The 16,266-nt window shown below is 41.5% G+C and overlaps 1 protein-coding gene across 9 annotated transcripts in view; it reads right to left on the bottom strand.

The window, feature by feature from the left end:
- RFTN2 (raftlin family member 2) overlaps positions 1-16,266 on the bottom strand; it is an 82,912-nt gene that overhangs the window by 43,398 nt on the left and 23,248 nt on the right. For all 9 annotated transcript variants that reach the window (XR_004539578.1, XR_004539579.1, XM_033945830.1 and 6 more), the window contains exons 3-5: positions 14,917-15,028; positions 5,600-5,903; positions 3,681-3,884 (exon numbers count right to left, since the gene is read on the bottom strand). Coding sequence is in view for 7 of the 9 variants with exons in the window: in XM_033945830.1 (XP_033801721.1) it covers positions 3,681-3,884; positions 5,600-5,903; positions 14,917-15,028 (620 nt within the window). In the remaining 2 variants the exon portion in view is untranslated. The remainder of the gene's footprint in view (positions 1-3,680; positions 3,885-5,599; positions 5,904-14,916; positions 15,029-16,266) is intronic.

Here is a 16,266-nt window from a genome sequence, read left to right as displayed (position 1 = left end):
AAAGCAGGAACTCCTCTTGGGCCATGCACTGCAGAACTCATTGCATTAGATTGACACTTCTCTGAGAATCCCTTTCAGTTAACCCTTACTTCTGTAACCTTAGAGTTATCAGCCAGACTATAGTTTTTTTAAGCAACTTTCTTTAATAACTTGAAGTAAAGAATACACTTACAATTTGAAGATTTCAATGCAGTCAAACTTAATGTACATAATCTTCTTACTCTACCAGCACAACCTAACCAAAGGAAAGCTGAGAGTTTGTGCACACACTTTGTGGGAAATAACACTGTGCTCCAGACTTAGATACTGAATCTAAACCATGGGTGTCCAACCTGAGGCCCTGTGAAATATTTTGTGCGGCCCCAGTCAAGGGCGATGCAGTGTTTTCCTCTGCTACCCCCAGGTGTTTACCGTCTTGCCGGCTCCCTCCTCTGTCTTGCTGCAGTGTTTGCGCATTTGTGCGGCCCCAGAAACATTTTTTCCAGCCAATGCGGCCCAGGGAAGCCAAAAGGCTGGACACCCCTGAACTGTATTAGGCTAGCGGAAATAAAGGGTGAAAACCCGGTGAAAGGACAAAGCTAGACCCAAGTTTTCATGCAGCCATGCGGTCTAACAAAATGGATATTGTTCTCTCTCAGAAAATAAAGGGCAGGTTTATGCTCTCTAGGTGCAGCCAGGCTCTCTGGAAGAAGTAAAGCTTTCTAGGGATTCAAGTCTACAGAGCACACTTTATTTACACATCTTAGCATAAACACTCATACACTTGATTTATACAAGAACTGAGAAAATGACCACATAACATGTTGAGAATAGAAAATATGAAGAAGGATACTACATTGGGGAGACAGGCTAGATGTTAATGACAAGAATCAATTTACACAGATTCCACATCACACACCACAAAACAAGCCAAGCAACACCTTTGTAGAGAACACTTCTCGGAATCAGAGCATTATTAGTAACCTTGTGGTCAGAATACTAAGAGGAAACTGGATTGTTTTAAAGGATTTATGCTCCTAATTTAAGAGTAGTAAATTGGTCTCTTTAAAAACAGTGGCGTAGCCATGGGTGGGCACAAGCCCATACATCCCTAAGCCCTGCCAGGTGAAGACTCCAGGCAATCTAGCATCTCTAAACTTCTTCCCCATTACCTTTTAAATCTTTCAGCACTTGGCTGGCGATGACTCATACCAGCTGCTTGTGCCCACCCCGAGTCTTCCCTCTGATGCAGAACAAGTTGTGTCAAGAAGGAAGGCTCAGGATCAGTCAGCACAAGCAGCTGGTATGAGTTGCTATTCGCTGCCAGCCCAACACTGAAGGATTTAAAAGGTATTGGAGGAGTGAAATTAAGAGAGAGGGAGAGCGATGTTGGGCAGGGGGCGGGTTCCCATGCCTACCTAAAACTTACTAAAGCTGAGTAAAATGTTTCCTCTAAGACCTGAATTGACACAAATAAAATTTTTTCTTCATGAAGAAAGGACTGAGTTGACATGAGCAAAAGTTTTCTGTTGTATTACTCTGGAAGCATTTCTTAGATAAAACCATAGATATGTACCACATGGGCACACACACAATCACAGGGAGGCTCGAAAAAATTCCATGAAAAACCCAGATTAGCATATCATGAGGTTAAGAGATTGTGGCAGAAATTCCAGCCTCGATTGGGGATGCTTAAATGATTTTGGAATGATTTTGAATGATCCAGAAAGCATTAAAAAGAAATGGAAAGAATATATGGAAAATCTATAAAAAAATGGCAATGAGGATAACATTGAGGGAAAATGAACTGGAAACTGATGCAGAAGAAAAACTAGATATTTTAAAAGAAGAAGTAATAGCAGCAACGAAAAACAAGTCACCTGGTATTTTAACAGTATTCCAATTGAATTAATCAAAGGTTCAGAAGGTGCTATCATGGCCCTCACTCGACTGTGTCAACAAATTTGGAAGGAAAAAACATGGCCAACCAATTGGAAAAGATCACTTTTCATACCTATACTGAAGAAAGGTGATACCAAGGACTGTAACAACTACAGAACAATTGCATTCATTCCACCAGCAGCAGCAGTGGCAATACAAGGAAAAGCTTTTACAGGGCTGCACTCTGTATACATGTGGCTGCTAGCTCTTCCCCAGAACTGGAAGCTGGCATCATATATATACAGAGCGTGGTCCCATGCTGGCTTTTCAATTTTTTCCACAATGCTGCTGGTAGTCTTGAAAAGTGGCAGCAGTGACAGGGGTGGCAGCTGGAGAGAGGGGAAAATCTGTGGTCACTCTACTGCATAGCGCTGCAGAACTGCTGTGCGTCAGTTTGAAAAAAGGTACATAGCTGTGCAGCTATACAGCTCAGCAAGAACACTGGCTGAGCGCATAACTTTACACTCAAAAATTTCACTAAACTTTTAATTTAGGAGCCTAAAAAGTCCATGGCAACAGGGTATATTTAAGGCAGAAATAAAAGTTAAGAGCTTAGCACTGATTTTCAGCATTATGCTCATAAATCTAGACAAATGAATGGGAGGCTTAAATTTTTAAGCATGGGGGGGTCGATATTTAATGTGATTTAACCAGACAGAAATGGCTCAAGACTGGTTAAATTGCTTGTGCAGGGTAGAGAATGACACAGTGGCAGTTACCCGCGGCTAGCCGCGGGTAACCCACCAAAACGGTGGGGGGGGGGAAATGCTTACTGCGGGCACGGGGACAAGGCCATCCACCGCCCTGTGGAGCAGTGAATGGCCTTGTCCCCGCAGTTAAGGGAGGGAAGGCGCGCAGTCACCGATTGCGCTTGCGGCCCCCTCCTTCCCTACCTACCTATGGCTAAATCTATCTCCCTCCCCCTTACCTTCGCGGCGCTTTAGTAAAGAAACTTACTGAAGCTGGCGAAGCCGGCCTGCCTGCAGTTGCGTGTATGTGGGCGGAAGCTTCTCCTCTGACACAACTTCCGGTTGCGTCAGAGGAGAAGCTTCCGCCTACACATATGCGACTGCAGGCACAAGTAGGCAGTCTCCGCTGGTTTCAGTAAGTTTATTTACTAACACGCCACAAAGGTAAGGGGGGGAGGAAGATTCTCAGGCCATTGAAGGGTGGTGAGGTGGCGAGAGGGTAGGGTGGATGCTGCAGGAACAGGGACGGGGCGGTGAAGCGGTCGGCGGGGACGGGGCAGTGAAGGGGACGGTGGGGACGGGGCAGTGAAGGGGACGGTGGTCCGGTGATGGGGCAGTGACGGGGTCAGAATTTTTCCCCGTGTCATTCTCTAGTGCAGGGCTATCCACTGTTATTTAGAGGTACTTAACCAGTTAGGGCCGAATTCTGTAACTGTCGCCAATATCGGTGTCCGCTGATTGCATGTGAATCATACATCGGCACTGGTTTCAGAATCACACCTACAGGAAAGATAGCACCAGAAATGTAGGCCGGGGTTTTCCGGGTCTACATTTCCAGCGCATATTTGTGTGAATTGTGCCTATGTAAGCACTTTAGGCCACCTAACGCCAATTCCGCCACTGGCCATGCCTACTTTGGTATTCGGCAGCCTAAAGCGCCTATGTAGGAGCAATTCTGGCACCTTTACATCATGATTCGAAATTAAGTGCCAGGTGATGAAAACAAGATCTTAATCTAGGCATGACCAAGACACGAATGGACAAATATAGAAAAACGTATACAATGCCCACCTTTAGAAGTTTCCCAATACATAAAAGAATCGATTAAAGATAGCCCTTGCTTATAATAAAATGTTATTAGTTCAAGCCAATCTGCTTCTAGTGTACTAATAGTTGTTCCTTTTCTTGTGACTTTCACAGATAGATGACCCTCAAGGTAAGTCCAATAGGTTGAATCATCTTCATATACGTTGAAGACCGCATACATTTTATTACCTGGGGAAAATGATATGAAATATCTGGGTTCATTAAATGTCCAAACAGTAAGATCATCAAAGCCCTGTAAAAATACAGAAAACTAGCATTCTATCACCCATAACTAAGGGGTCCTTTTATTAAAGTGAGCTAACTGATTTAGCATGCGCTAAATGCTAAGACATCCATTATATTCCTATGGGCATCTTAGCATTTAGCGCACGCTAAATTGGTTAGCGCACCTTAATAAAAGGACCCCTAAATTTTGGATTTTCAAGGTAAACCTATAGTTGATCTACTGACCTAGGAAACTTAACTAAATAAATAGTAGAGTGTGAGTGCATTATACATATATTCAGCAATACTGACAATGAGAGTTAACAGAGCAATTCTATAACCTCACGCCTAGGCTAGAGAAACTGGGCCTCTTCTCCCTTGAAAAGAGGAGACTGAGAGGGGACATGATTGAAACATTCAAGATAATGAAGGGAATAGACCTAGTAGAGAAAGAGAGATTGTTCACCCTCTCCGAGGTGGAGAGAATGAGAGGGCACTTGCTAAAGTTAAAAGGTGATAGATTCCGTACAAACGTAAGGAAGTTCTTCTTCACCCAGAGAGCGGTAGAAATCTGGAACGCTCTTCCAGAGGCTGTTATAGGGGAAAGCATCCTCCAGGGATTCAAGAAAAGGTTAGATAAGTTCCTGCTGAACCAGAACGTATGCAGGTAAGGCTAGACTCAAATAGGGCACTGGTTCTTGACCTAGGGGCTGACGACTGAAGCGGACTGCTGTGCACAATGGACCACTGGTCTGACCCAGCAGCGGCAAAACTTATGTTCTTATGTTTTCCCTCTCTTGAGTGCAGCACCTCTCCCTTCTTCCTTTCTCTCCCCCCAAAAAGTACATCAAACCTACTTTCTTTGCTGGCAGCAGCAATTATAAATGCATGCTGCTGTAACCAGTCCTGGAGCCTTCCCTTGGCAGCTTCCCACCCCCTCTGACATAACTTGCTATTCTGCATGGGCAGACAAAGGAGAAGGAAACTCTAAGCTGGCTGCAGGCAGCTTGTGTTTATCACTCTTGCTGCTGGCAAAAAAAGCAGGTTCAATTGACTACAGGGGAGGGAAGGGAAGGGAAAGAAAAGGAGGAGATGCCCTTGCAAACTTCATTAAAAAAAAACCCACCACAAACAGTGTCATAGCAAGGGCTGGGGATTCATTGAATCTCTTGAAGGTTCTGACTGCACACCACTGTGTGAGATAAGAATCTGAATATATTTTCGTTAATGCAGAAATTTCTATGGATGTGTGTCTGTTACAGAAAGAGATAGGATTTATATAAAGAATAGATCCCATACTTCACTCTGATACATAAGTGGTTAAATAATGCCATCAAATGATGCCAATAGTTTTACTGAGTGGTTAAACTTGGTTGGTTGTTTCTTTCTGTATGGTACTACAGAAGGGCTTTGAGATTTTCTTCTTGTAATGTCTTTTACAGCCAATTTGCAAGTGGTGATGCTAGTGAGGGAGAGGGAGCTTTGGTGAAAGGTTTCACTGTGAACGTAAATGTGAAATGTTTAGAAATGTTATTTTGGTTTACCACTGTCCATCCCTAGCTTGCCCTCTAATGTCTTCCCCAAATTTTCTGTTTAGGAGCTATCATTGAAGTCTATTAAATAAAGCAGCTTCGTACTTTCCATCTGCATTTGCCAGTGCATTAGTAGTGGTTTATTACCTTCAGTCTTCTGTAATTTCAAAGGGCTTTCCTCTCTTGCAAACTGGAAAGCACTGTCTTGAAGGTGTGCAGTTTCTTGCTGGGTTTCTCGGCTTTCACAGGGCTGTCCACTTGGTGCTCCTTCAGCCCAATTTCTTGAGCTCTCATCTGCATTCTGGCTGCTGTGCTCCTGCCTTCTTTTGGTTGTTTCGATATCCACATCCCCTCCTGTGAAGGCGTTTGTGCTGTTGCATGATTTGCTGTGAGGGTGAGGCCGCATTATAAATCCAACAAATTTCATTCCTCTTCTGGACGCTTCATTAACCTACATTGTAGACAGAAAATGCAGAAAAAAGATTTACAAGTGTAAGGTTTGTAGTGGCCCCCACAATATTAGGTGGTAGGGGTTACGTGAGAGGCATCCCTTACAAAGCGCCAGGTCCCAGGTTCACTTCCCTCACAGAAGATTCACCAGGAGTAGAATCAAATAAGAAACACAGCCAGAGGTGATTGCATAAAGAATATATTATAGAAATAGGCTTACAGAAAAGCAATGTTTATAAGCATTACAATTAATGAGAGAGCAAAGCAGTTTCCCTGCCTTACAGAGTTCAGAGGAAAAGAGAGACATAGAAGCTTGAAGTTCCAGGGAAATCCAGAGAGAGATTGAGAAAGGGGGATAGGGTGATGGTCTAAGCTTCGGGATCCATAGATAAAGAGAAGGATAGACAGAGAGATAGACAGAGAAAGAGATAGATCCATGTGTGTTGCAGAGAGGAGGCTTTTATAGCTTGGAATCTTATTCTGAATATAGAAACTATTGTATTTCCCAGTATCTTTCTGTTTAGAATTTGTAAACTGTTTGAAACAATGGTTAGTTTAATTGATAAGGAGGGTGTGATACTTGCAGGCATGGTAGATGGGATTAGTCTCTGGCTTCTTTGTCCCATTCAAGTAGCCTATCTTCTTGATAAACAATCCAGTCTGGCTGGATGATTAATGTATGTGAATTCTGTGCAGGAGCACAGAATTCTGCATCAACATTCCAGAGTCAGATTGATATAATTTCCCATAGGCCTTTGCTGACATTGGTTATGGCAACCAAAACTGCTGATTGCTAGCAATACTAGGGCTGACAACAAGCCGACGAACATCAAAGTTTGTGAGCATGATGGTTAATTTACTTTTTACAATATGCAAATATCACAAATGTAGTGTCTTATCTAATTAACGCAAGAGTTATTGAGCAAATGAGTTAAGAGCTCATGAAGGGCTCCATGGTAAATAAAGTTAAATGCAAGGAGGAAAGGGCTTGAAGAGAATGATAGAAGCAGCTGTACTAAGCTTTGTGCAGCATTTTTTTTTTTTTAACTATTGTCTTATCGTATCTTCACCTATCTTTAGATCAGTGTTTCAAATACTGGAAACCTGTGTAAACATCAGGATTACAGGTGAACTGAAAACATCATGCAGCAGAGCCTAAGAGTCTGTCCTTAAGCAACATATTGATATGTACGGATATCATATTTTGCAAGAAATGCTGACAGAAAGAAACTAATTCACAATGTAGGGGAACAGCTGAAGGAGAACTGTGACTGCGATCTGGTAAGCAGGCCTAGAGAATAGTTGAGCATGTATATAACTGCATGATTATATGTTGCTCATCAATCTGAAGAATAGTAAATTTATTGGTTCAGCAAAGAGATTTTATGAGTGGTCCAGATTCTTAAGAGGAATGTGGATTTAAAGTCTGATATTATTATTATTATTATTATTATTCTTTATTCTTATATACCGCCATACCCAGAGAGTTCTAGGCGGTTTACATCAATTAGCAAATGATCTGCATTGAATAGCTTGCTCAGCCTCCTAAGGGAATTCCTAGTCTTGACTATGTCCCCAAATTAATGAGAATGTGCCACCATTCCCACTACACCAGCCAGTTGTCTAGCTGTGCCAAAGAAGGGGGTTATATATACTTCCCACACCCACACTGTATGCACTACCTCCCCAAACATTTTGCAAATATCTCTACACATCCACATCTATCCTCCCAACACAAACCTTACATATTTACTAAACTCACATGTATACATGCCCATACAAACATATCAATATCTCCTCACTAAAACCACTAATATTCCCATATATTCTAGCAACAGCAGCAATCAAAATACCATACCATATAATTTCTTATATCCCACAAATTTTAACATGGATTTGATGCAGTTTACAATAAGATTGGATGATTTACAATACTGATACAGTAGAACCTCAGGATCAATTGGTTGCTGATTAAACAATTTATGAAGTGAAAAGATGCATCTTCAGCATTTTTCTTGAATTGAAGTACTGTACTGCTTTGGAGGAGAGAGGTCTCCTAGAAGGAGAACATTACCCTGGTGAAGTAGGAAATAATAGGACCTGCCCACCAGGGGATGCAATATCCTCTCACACCGAGGATGTGTCTCCAGGGGCTTCTGCCCAGGAGGGAAGGGTTAGGACAGCTGTTGTAGTTGGTGATTAGATCATTAGGCATGTAGATAGCTGGGTGGCTGATGGACGTGAGGATCGCCTGGTCACTTGTCAGCCTGGTGCGAAGGTGGCAGATCTCATGCATCACATAGATAGGATTTCAGATAGTGCTGGGGAGAAGCCAGCTGTCTTGGTACACGTAGGTACCAATGACACAGGAAAATGTGAGAGGGAGGTTCTGGAAGCCAAATTTAGCCTCTAAGGTAGAAAGCTGAAATCCAGATCCTCCAGGGTAGCATTTTCAGAAATACTCCCAGTTCCACGTGCAGGAGGCAGGCAGAGCTCCAAAATCTCAATGCATGGTTGGGATGATGGTGCAGGGATGAGGGATTTAGATTTGTTAAGAACTGGGCAACCTTCTGGTAAAGGGGGAGCTTGTCCCGAAAAGATCAACTCCACCTTAACTGGGATGGAACCAGGCTGCTGGCGCAAATATTTAAAAAGAAGATAGAGCAGTTTTTAAACTGAGATGTGGGGGAAAACCGACAATCGCCCAGGAGCGGATGGTTCGGTGCGAGGTATCCTTGAAGGATACTATTGAAACAGGATATTTAGGGAGTCCCAGTAGAGAGGTTCCAATAATGGTGAAAGAAAGCTAAGAGGAAGGCAAAGTAAAAGACTCAAATTTTCCCTGTCTTCTCAGCAGCCTGTAGTTACAAGGAAAAAACACAATTTGAAGTGTCTGTATATAAATGCTAGAAGAATAAAAAATAAAATAGGAGAGTTAGAGTTTATAGCACTGAATAATGAGGTAGATATAATAGGCATCTCGGAGACCTGGTGGAAGGAGGACAATCAATGGGACTCTGTATTAACTAGGTACAAATTATATCACAAGGATAGAGTAGATCAAATTGGAGGGGGGTTATGCTATATGTTACAGAGGGAATTGAATCAAATCAAATAAACATTCTGTATGAGATAGATAGCAGTGTGGAATCCATATGGATAGAAATTCCATGTGTGAAGGGAAGGAATATAAAGGTAGGGTTATACTACTGTCCCCCGGGACAAAATGAGCAGACAGATGCAGAAATGTTTTCAGAGATTAGGAAAGCTGGAGAACTGGGCAACAGTATAATAATTTTTTGCTTTTTGTTTATTCTTTGCAGCCACTGCACGGAATCAGAGCGGTGAGCAGTTTATGGTGAAGAGAGACCCCTGTCGCAGCTTCGGCGAAACAAGGAAGTTCCCTGTCGGGTCCTTTGCATGGATTTGTCTGCTGTTGGCATTGTTTTATCTCCTGTATGAGGACTCCGGGAGATTGGGGGCGATAGTAGGACCAGTATGATTAGCAGTTAAGTACCTACATTCTCTTTACCTTCTACTTTTGTGGGTTTGTTGAACTGTGCCTATTTTTTTGAAGATCTGGACCCTTTATCTTTGAATTTTGAGTGTTGGCTCTCACTTGATGTGCCTAGAGGAACATTTATGACATAATCTTCTGAGACTGATAATTATGAGAAAGTGGAGTTTTTTAAACCAATGAAGCCAAACTGAAGTTTTTTCTCCACTTTTTTCTTTTTGTTCCTTGGGCTTCTGTTTTGTAGTAGTAGTTATTTCACACCATACACTCATGTCAGGGGGGTTCCTGTTAATAGTGCTAATAGAGTATGATGGTTGATACTGAATTATTTCAATTACCCCAACACTGACTGGTTAAATGTTACATTGGGGAGTGCTAGGGGGTAAAATTACTAGACATCATAAATGACTGTTTCTTGGAGCAACTGGTCTGGGAACCGAGAAGAGGGGTAGCAATTTTAGATTTGGTCCTTAGTGGAATGCATGGCATGGTACAGGAGTTAACTGTGTTGGGTTTGCTGGGAAATAGTATATCATAATGTGATCAAATTTGAGCTGATACTGGGAGTGACGTCACAAAAGAAATCTATTGTAGGAGCATTTAATTTTCAAAAGTGTGACTATGATAAAATGAGGACTTAGTCACAATAAATAAAGTAGGGGAACTTGTCTGTTAAATCGTGAAGAACTAGGAAGTCAAAGTAATTTGATTTAACACTACTAAATAAGACTCCTAAACTGAGAGTAGTTAAATAAGTTATATACCTAGCTTTGTAAAATGTATAAATTGATTGAATTTCACATACATTCAGAATTTGTAATTCGACCAAGAGCCGGGGGGCTCCTATAGCTGAACCCATCGCCCCATCACTGTGTATTTTGTGAAAAAAGTGTTAATAAATGTGCTATTCAAAAAGTAAATAAAACTGTTTTCAATGGCAAACAAAGGGGAAGAAAAATTCCCACTTAGCTTTTGAAAATAGTAGTTTAATCTATTCCAATTTTTCTAATTGCATGCTATTTGTTGTATGGCAACTCCTGTTAAAATAAGTAAGAGTTTATTATTTTTTGAAGATATTTGGCTCTTAGCCCTCATAGACATTCCAAATAGTACTGTATCATACGATAATGCCACATGATTTTCTAATAAACTATTAATTTGGCCCCAAATTGATTTCCAAAAATCCATAATAAATGGACAATAGAACAATAAATAGTCTAAAGTCCCTGCTTCAAGATGACAATGCCAACATCTATCAGACTTAGAGCAATCTAATTTTTGTAAACGAACAGGGGTCCAGAATGCTGTATGTAACAGGAAAAACCATGTTTGTCTCATAGATGCAGACATTGTACATCTCATCCTCCAAGACCAAATTCGTGTCCATTGAGATGCAGTAATTTGATCTCAATGCTCCAAATGTCTCTAAGACCAGTCTTTGGTTTTTTATTCATAAATCCAGATATTAATTTGTACCACTGAGTGGCCTGGTGTCCTAGGAAGTCCACATGAAAGCATAAGAACTCAAAACTACGTTGATTATTTAGATTTTTCCACTCAGGGAACCCCACCTGATCTTAAAACACATTCCAAACCAAAAAATTGCCCAAGTCCCAAATGCCCAAAACGAGACCTTTTAGACGAAGGTGGTGCTAGTCCTTTGCCTAAAAGCTGGATTCTGTAACCGGTGTCTGTCAAAAACAACACTAGTTACAGACTACCCCCTGCCCATTCTGTTTGGCCCAGTTGCCTAAGGTCCCTCCTATGGGCAGGCCCTATTTGGAACTTATACCTGTTTTGATTTGGTTTAAATCAAAACATAAGTTCTCCTTAGACTTTTGGTTATACTTCCAGTATGACTAAGTCTAGGTTGGCCCACCTCCAGCCCTTTCCCCTCCTCTAAAAATACCTGTTTTCGCTCTAGGCGTTCAAAGGCAGGGTAAAGGCCTAAGCTGGTTTTAGATATGACTAAAACCAGCTTTGATTATCAGTACTTGGACGATCTGTCTTTTTGATCATCCAAGTACCGATTTAGGACACGTTTTGAACGTGTTTTTTTTTTTTAAATTATGAGCCCCTTAGTAGATTACAACCGGTATATGAAATAAATGAAGAACACCTCATCGTTATTAGATCTTAGCTTCTCATTGCAAACTGATATGCAGAAATGTAAATCATTTGATTTGTAAATCTAGGTGGTGCAATTTTATAGTGCACTGCTGGGTTAAGAAAATCTGCAATGGGAAAACCAGGACAGTAAAGAAATAAGAGGGAGGCTGGGTTAAAGCAGATAGGAATGTCATTATAAGTATAGCAAAGAGAAATAAATATAGATGCATGACTGCAGATAAAGACCAAATGTTCCGTTCAGTCTGCCAAGCCTCAGCATCTATTATCTCCTCTCCCTAAAAAATCCCACACGCCTTTCTTTCTCAAGGCCCTGACTTGGAACTTGTAAGACACAAGTGAAAAACAAGACTACTAACAAAATCTTACTTTAGTTAATATAAGACTGGGAGTTGGAGCCACTCTGTATAGTTATAAAATACAGTAGTAACATAGGGGCTCTTTACTAAGGTGCGCTAAGCCGTAACATAGGGCATCTTGTAGTAATTGTTTTGCTAACTGTTTTTAAAAAAAAAATTTATATCTTGAAGAAGCGTGTCATGAGTGGAGAATGGATAAGTTAAAAACCAAAAAGGAAGAAGTGGGGAAGGGACACAATCAACTTCAGGGACAATCAATTTAGTTGAACAATATAGTCAACGATACAAATATAACATATACATAAAACAAACATACATAACAAGGAATCTTTCAATCCTTTTTATACTGGACCCCTATATGGTCCGTGTTTCGACTAAGATAGCCTTCTTCAGGGGTGTATGAATGAAGCCCAGTAGATGGCGCCAGAATGCATATAATGAAACCAAAAGGAATACTCTCAATGTCCAGTTAGAAGCCTGCTGCCTTTAAACCTCTTGGGATCATTTTGGCCCTACAATAGGTCAATGAAATGCTGTTTAAAACGAGTCTGGTCTTTTCTCAGATGTATAATTTCAGACCAACAGTCTTCATTTGTAACAATATCTAAATCATGTTCATCCTCGTTTACAATGAGGAGTTCCTTATATGTTAACCAGCTAGCACGCTGGAGGCAGTAAGGGCCAGATTTTATAAATGCCACCTAAGCACGCCTACGTTGTAGGTGCCACCTAAGCAGACTTAGGTGTTGCTATGTGCATAGAGTTAGACGCAGGTACATTAGGCCAGGTTTTATCTGGCCTAATTTACCATCACCTATCTTGCCTGGCTAGCACTGCCTATATTTACCATGCCTAATCTTTGCCTCCCCTAACCACGCCTACTTTTCAGGTAGGTATCATTAGGCATTCCTTTCCCCACCTCACCTCCCTTACAAAAGAAAAATACAGCAGTATGAATTAACAAGTTAGGAGTTTAGCTTAAAGATAAAACACCATAAATTATACATTAGCCAACTGACAAAAATTATCAAGTGGAGCCCAAACCCTCCTCAACCGCTGTACCCAAAAGTGTTTAATAGCAGCCACCTCTTCATATTTATGCATGAGACTTACCCCCAGTCCACCATGCATTGAATAACAATGCAGCATTATTCTTCCATTCAGACAAAATGTATTGAAGTGCCAATCCCGCAAGAATGTCAAAAAGACTAGCTTTACCCATTTGCACTAAAGGAGGAAAAGCTGCAGAATGTAGAATAATAATTTTATAGGTTAATTTTTCCTCAAGTGTTACATCTTGAACCCTGTACCAGACCAAATCCTAGAAAGCTTTCACATTAGGAACTTTTAATTGGTAACATTTTTTTTGACTGGCTGAAAACTGGCGTGATCAATTACAATTCCAATTTTAAAAAGTTCCTTGTGGATTCCGAAGTTAGGCATTGCTAGGCGTCCTTGATTAGGACATTGAGCGCTCAACCACACCTATTGTCTAGGCCAGTGTCTCACAAACTTTGCGAAGCTGTGGCATACTAAACGTATGGCTGCAGCTCGAGGTATCCGGAAGTGCACAATGTTGACGCGATGATGTCACACAAATGCGTGACGTTATCATGTTGACACCACCATATGTGGGAAGGCCCTCCAGACGGGGCCCTGGGGGGGGGGGGGCTGGAAGAGATGAGGCATGGAGAGGAGAGGTGCTGGCGCCGGCTGATTGCCTACAGGACAAACTTCTCGCCACGAGAGGCATGTCCTGTAGGCAGCCTCCTCCCTAGTGTCTCGTGGCACATCTGGAATCTCGGACAGCACACTAGTGTGCTGTGGCACACAGTTTGCGATATACTGGTCTAGGCAGTAAGGGCTCCCATGCTAAATCGGTTAACATATAGCAATGCCCACATACTAACCAATTAGCATAGCTGTTCCCACTCTCCATTCCCAACATGCCCCCGCCCTAGAAAATAAATTTTACTTTTTAGCATGCAGTTAGTGCACACATACAAAAACTACCATGGGACGCCCGAGGGTCATCGTTAGGGGTGAACAAACAGGACAATTGCCCTGAGCCCGATGTCACTGGTTATTGCAGCAACTTCCGCACAATTGTACTTTTGGATTGTTTAGCTTTTCCACGCATCTTCCACCCCAGGACTAGCAGGGACCCCTGAGAAGACATTCTTGTCGAAACACGGACTGTGTTGGGTCCAATGCTTTCAGTGGTCTGGGTCCTGAAGGTTTTTATGTGGATTGCTATGTTGATTTTATAATAAAGTCCTTACCAGAAACATCGTTTCTCCAAAGTGTTTCTTTGCTTTTACTGGGGGCTCCAAATCAGAGGTCCCTTTCTCACTACACTACACTAGCAGGTTTACTTTCAGTTGACTATGCCAGAAATCATTCCCAATTTTAATATTTTATTTGTCTCCATTTTCAAGATTGATTCTGAAAATGAGAAAATAAAAGTGATTGCAGCCATTTTGGAACCCTTCTTTTACTTCTTGCCCTTTATTTTATTTTTGATTGACAGATTTAGTTTTAGCTCACACATCTAGAGCCCTGTAAGAGAATCCAGGTTGTGCCAGACTTGGTGGTCCACAGGTAGAGTTAGGGTATAGTCAGCAGATATGCAAGCACTGGTAATGTTCTCCGCCGGTGCCCACATATCCAACCAGGCAGATAGGACCACACAAAATGCAGTTTTATCTTTGCCTGGTTAGGTATGCAGATACTGGCACTGAATTTAAGTGCCTCTAAATAACTTTTGGTCCATGTATGACTTAGATATTCAATGTCACTGCCCAGATATGGCTCCAGCCTTGAATATATGGATCTGATTCAGCTTGCAACTGTGGGAGACTTTAAACCACTGACTAACACAGGTTTAATATACAAGCTCAGTTAGCTCTAAAATGTGAAACACAGCATGAAAATGATTGGGATGTAAAAACCAGAAAGATAAACATAAAATAAAATATTCATAGTATAATTAAAAAATGTATGAGCAATACCTTTTCTAATAGTCCTTTCACCAGTTCATTTGTCAGTGCTTCATACATTACAGGCCATTCTTCAATCACAAGTTTAGGGTGTCTTTGTCCTCTGGGAGCTGTATGCTTCTGGCTGAAATGAAGGAAGAAAGCAGCCTTTGTCAGAGGTTCTTGGCTAACATGCACAAAATGCCAGCAGGCAGCATTTCATTCTCTTTTACATAAAAAAATGTTTTATGTATTAAACCCTATTGATGGTTTTTTGGTTTTTTTTTGCTTGTGGCTATAAGAAAAATATCAATGAAGTGCTCTACAGAAAGATTAAGTAAATAACACTTTCTCAAATATTAAAATATTTGGTTAATTGTACTTCATTTTAATAAACACTTTGAAGGTGGTATGAAGTTGTTTCTTGAAGTACTAATAAATTCTTGCATGGGAGAAGTAAGTTCAGGGCTGTTTCAACTCATTCTGTAACTATACCGTTGCACAGAGTGGCTGCTCCAGAGGGGTGACACTGTACAGTAGTCAACCAATGGAGATCAGCTGAACTATAGTTAGAATTCTGTTCCCTCCCACTGTTTCTACTATTTCCCACAATTCCTGAGCAGAAGCAATAGACATAGCTCTGGATTCTATATACAGAATTTGCACATGGCTCTGAGATCTGCATGCAACTTAATACATGCCTAATTGAAGCTGCAGACAGATCTCCCCTACACGCTATTCTATAACTTGGCACCTAACTTTTTGTGCACAATGAAAAAGGGGGCATGGCCATGAGAGGGGCATTGGCAGGTCATGAGCAATAGCAAACATTAGGCGCCAGATTATAGAATTTGGTCAATCCGTGCCTCACTTTGGGCACTGGGCTTACACCTGTTTCTGCCAGGCGTTAAGTCTGACGCTCAAAGCTAGGCGCATACTATGTGCTAGGCTGGAATGCTATAAAGCAGTGGTCCCCAGCCCTGTCCTGAGGCCCACCAGGCCAATCGGGTTTTCAGGATAGTCCTAATGAATATGCATGGAGCAGATTTGCATGCCTGTCACTTCCATTATATGCAAATCTCTCTCATGCATATTCATTAGGGCTAGCCTGAAAACCCGATTGGCCTGGAGGGCCTCCAGGTCAGGGTTAGGGAACACTGCTATAAAGGTTTGTGTGCTCTTTATAGAATACCGGCAGAGGGCACTCTCTAAAGTTGAAAGGGGATAGATTCCGTACAAACATAAGGAAGTTCTTCTTCACCCAGAGAGTTGTAGAAAGCTGGAACGCCCTTCCAGAGGCTGTTATAGGGGAAAACACCCTCCAAGGATTCAAGACAAAGTTAGACAAGTTTCTGTTGAACAAGAACGTGCGCTGGTAGGGCT

Source organism: Geotrypetes seraphini, chromosome 5, assembly GCF_902459505.1.
Source record: "Geotrypetes seraphini chromosome 5, aGeoSer1.1, whole genome shotgun sequence".
Taxonomy (NCBI): Eukaryota; Metazoa; Chordata; class Amphibia; order Gymnophiona; family Dermophiidae; genus Geotrypetes; species Geotrypetes seraphini.
The sequence above is the reverse complement of the archived record's forward strand: the minus strand, read 5'-3'. Positions and strand labels throughout refer to the sequence as shown.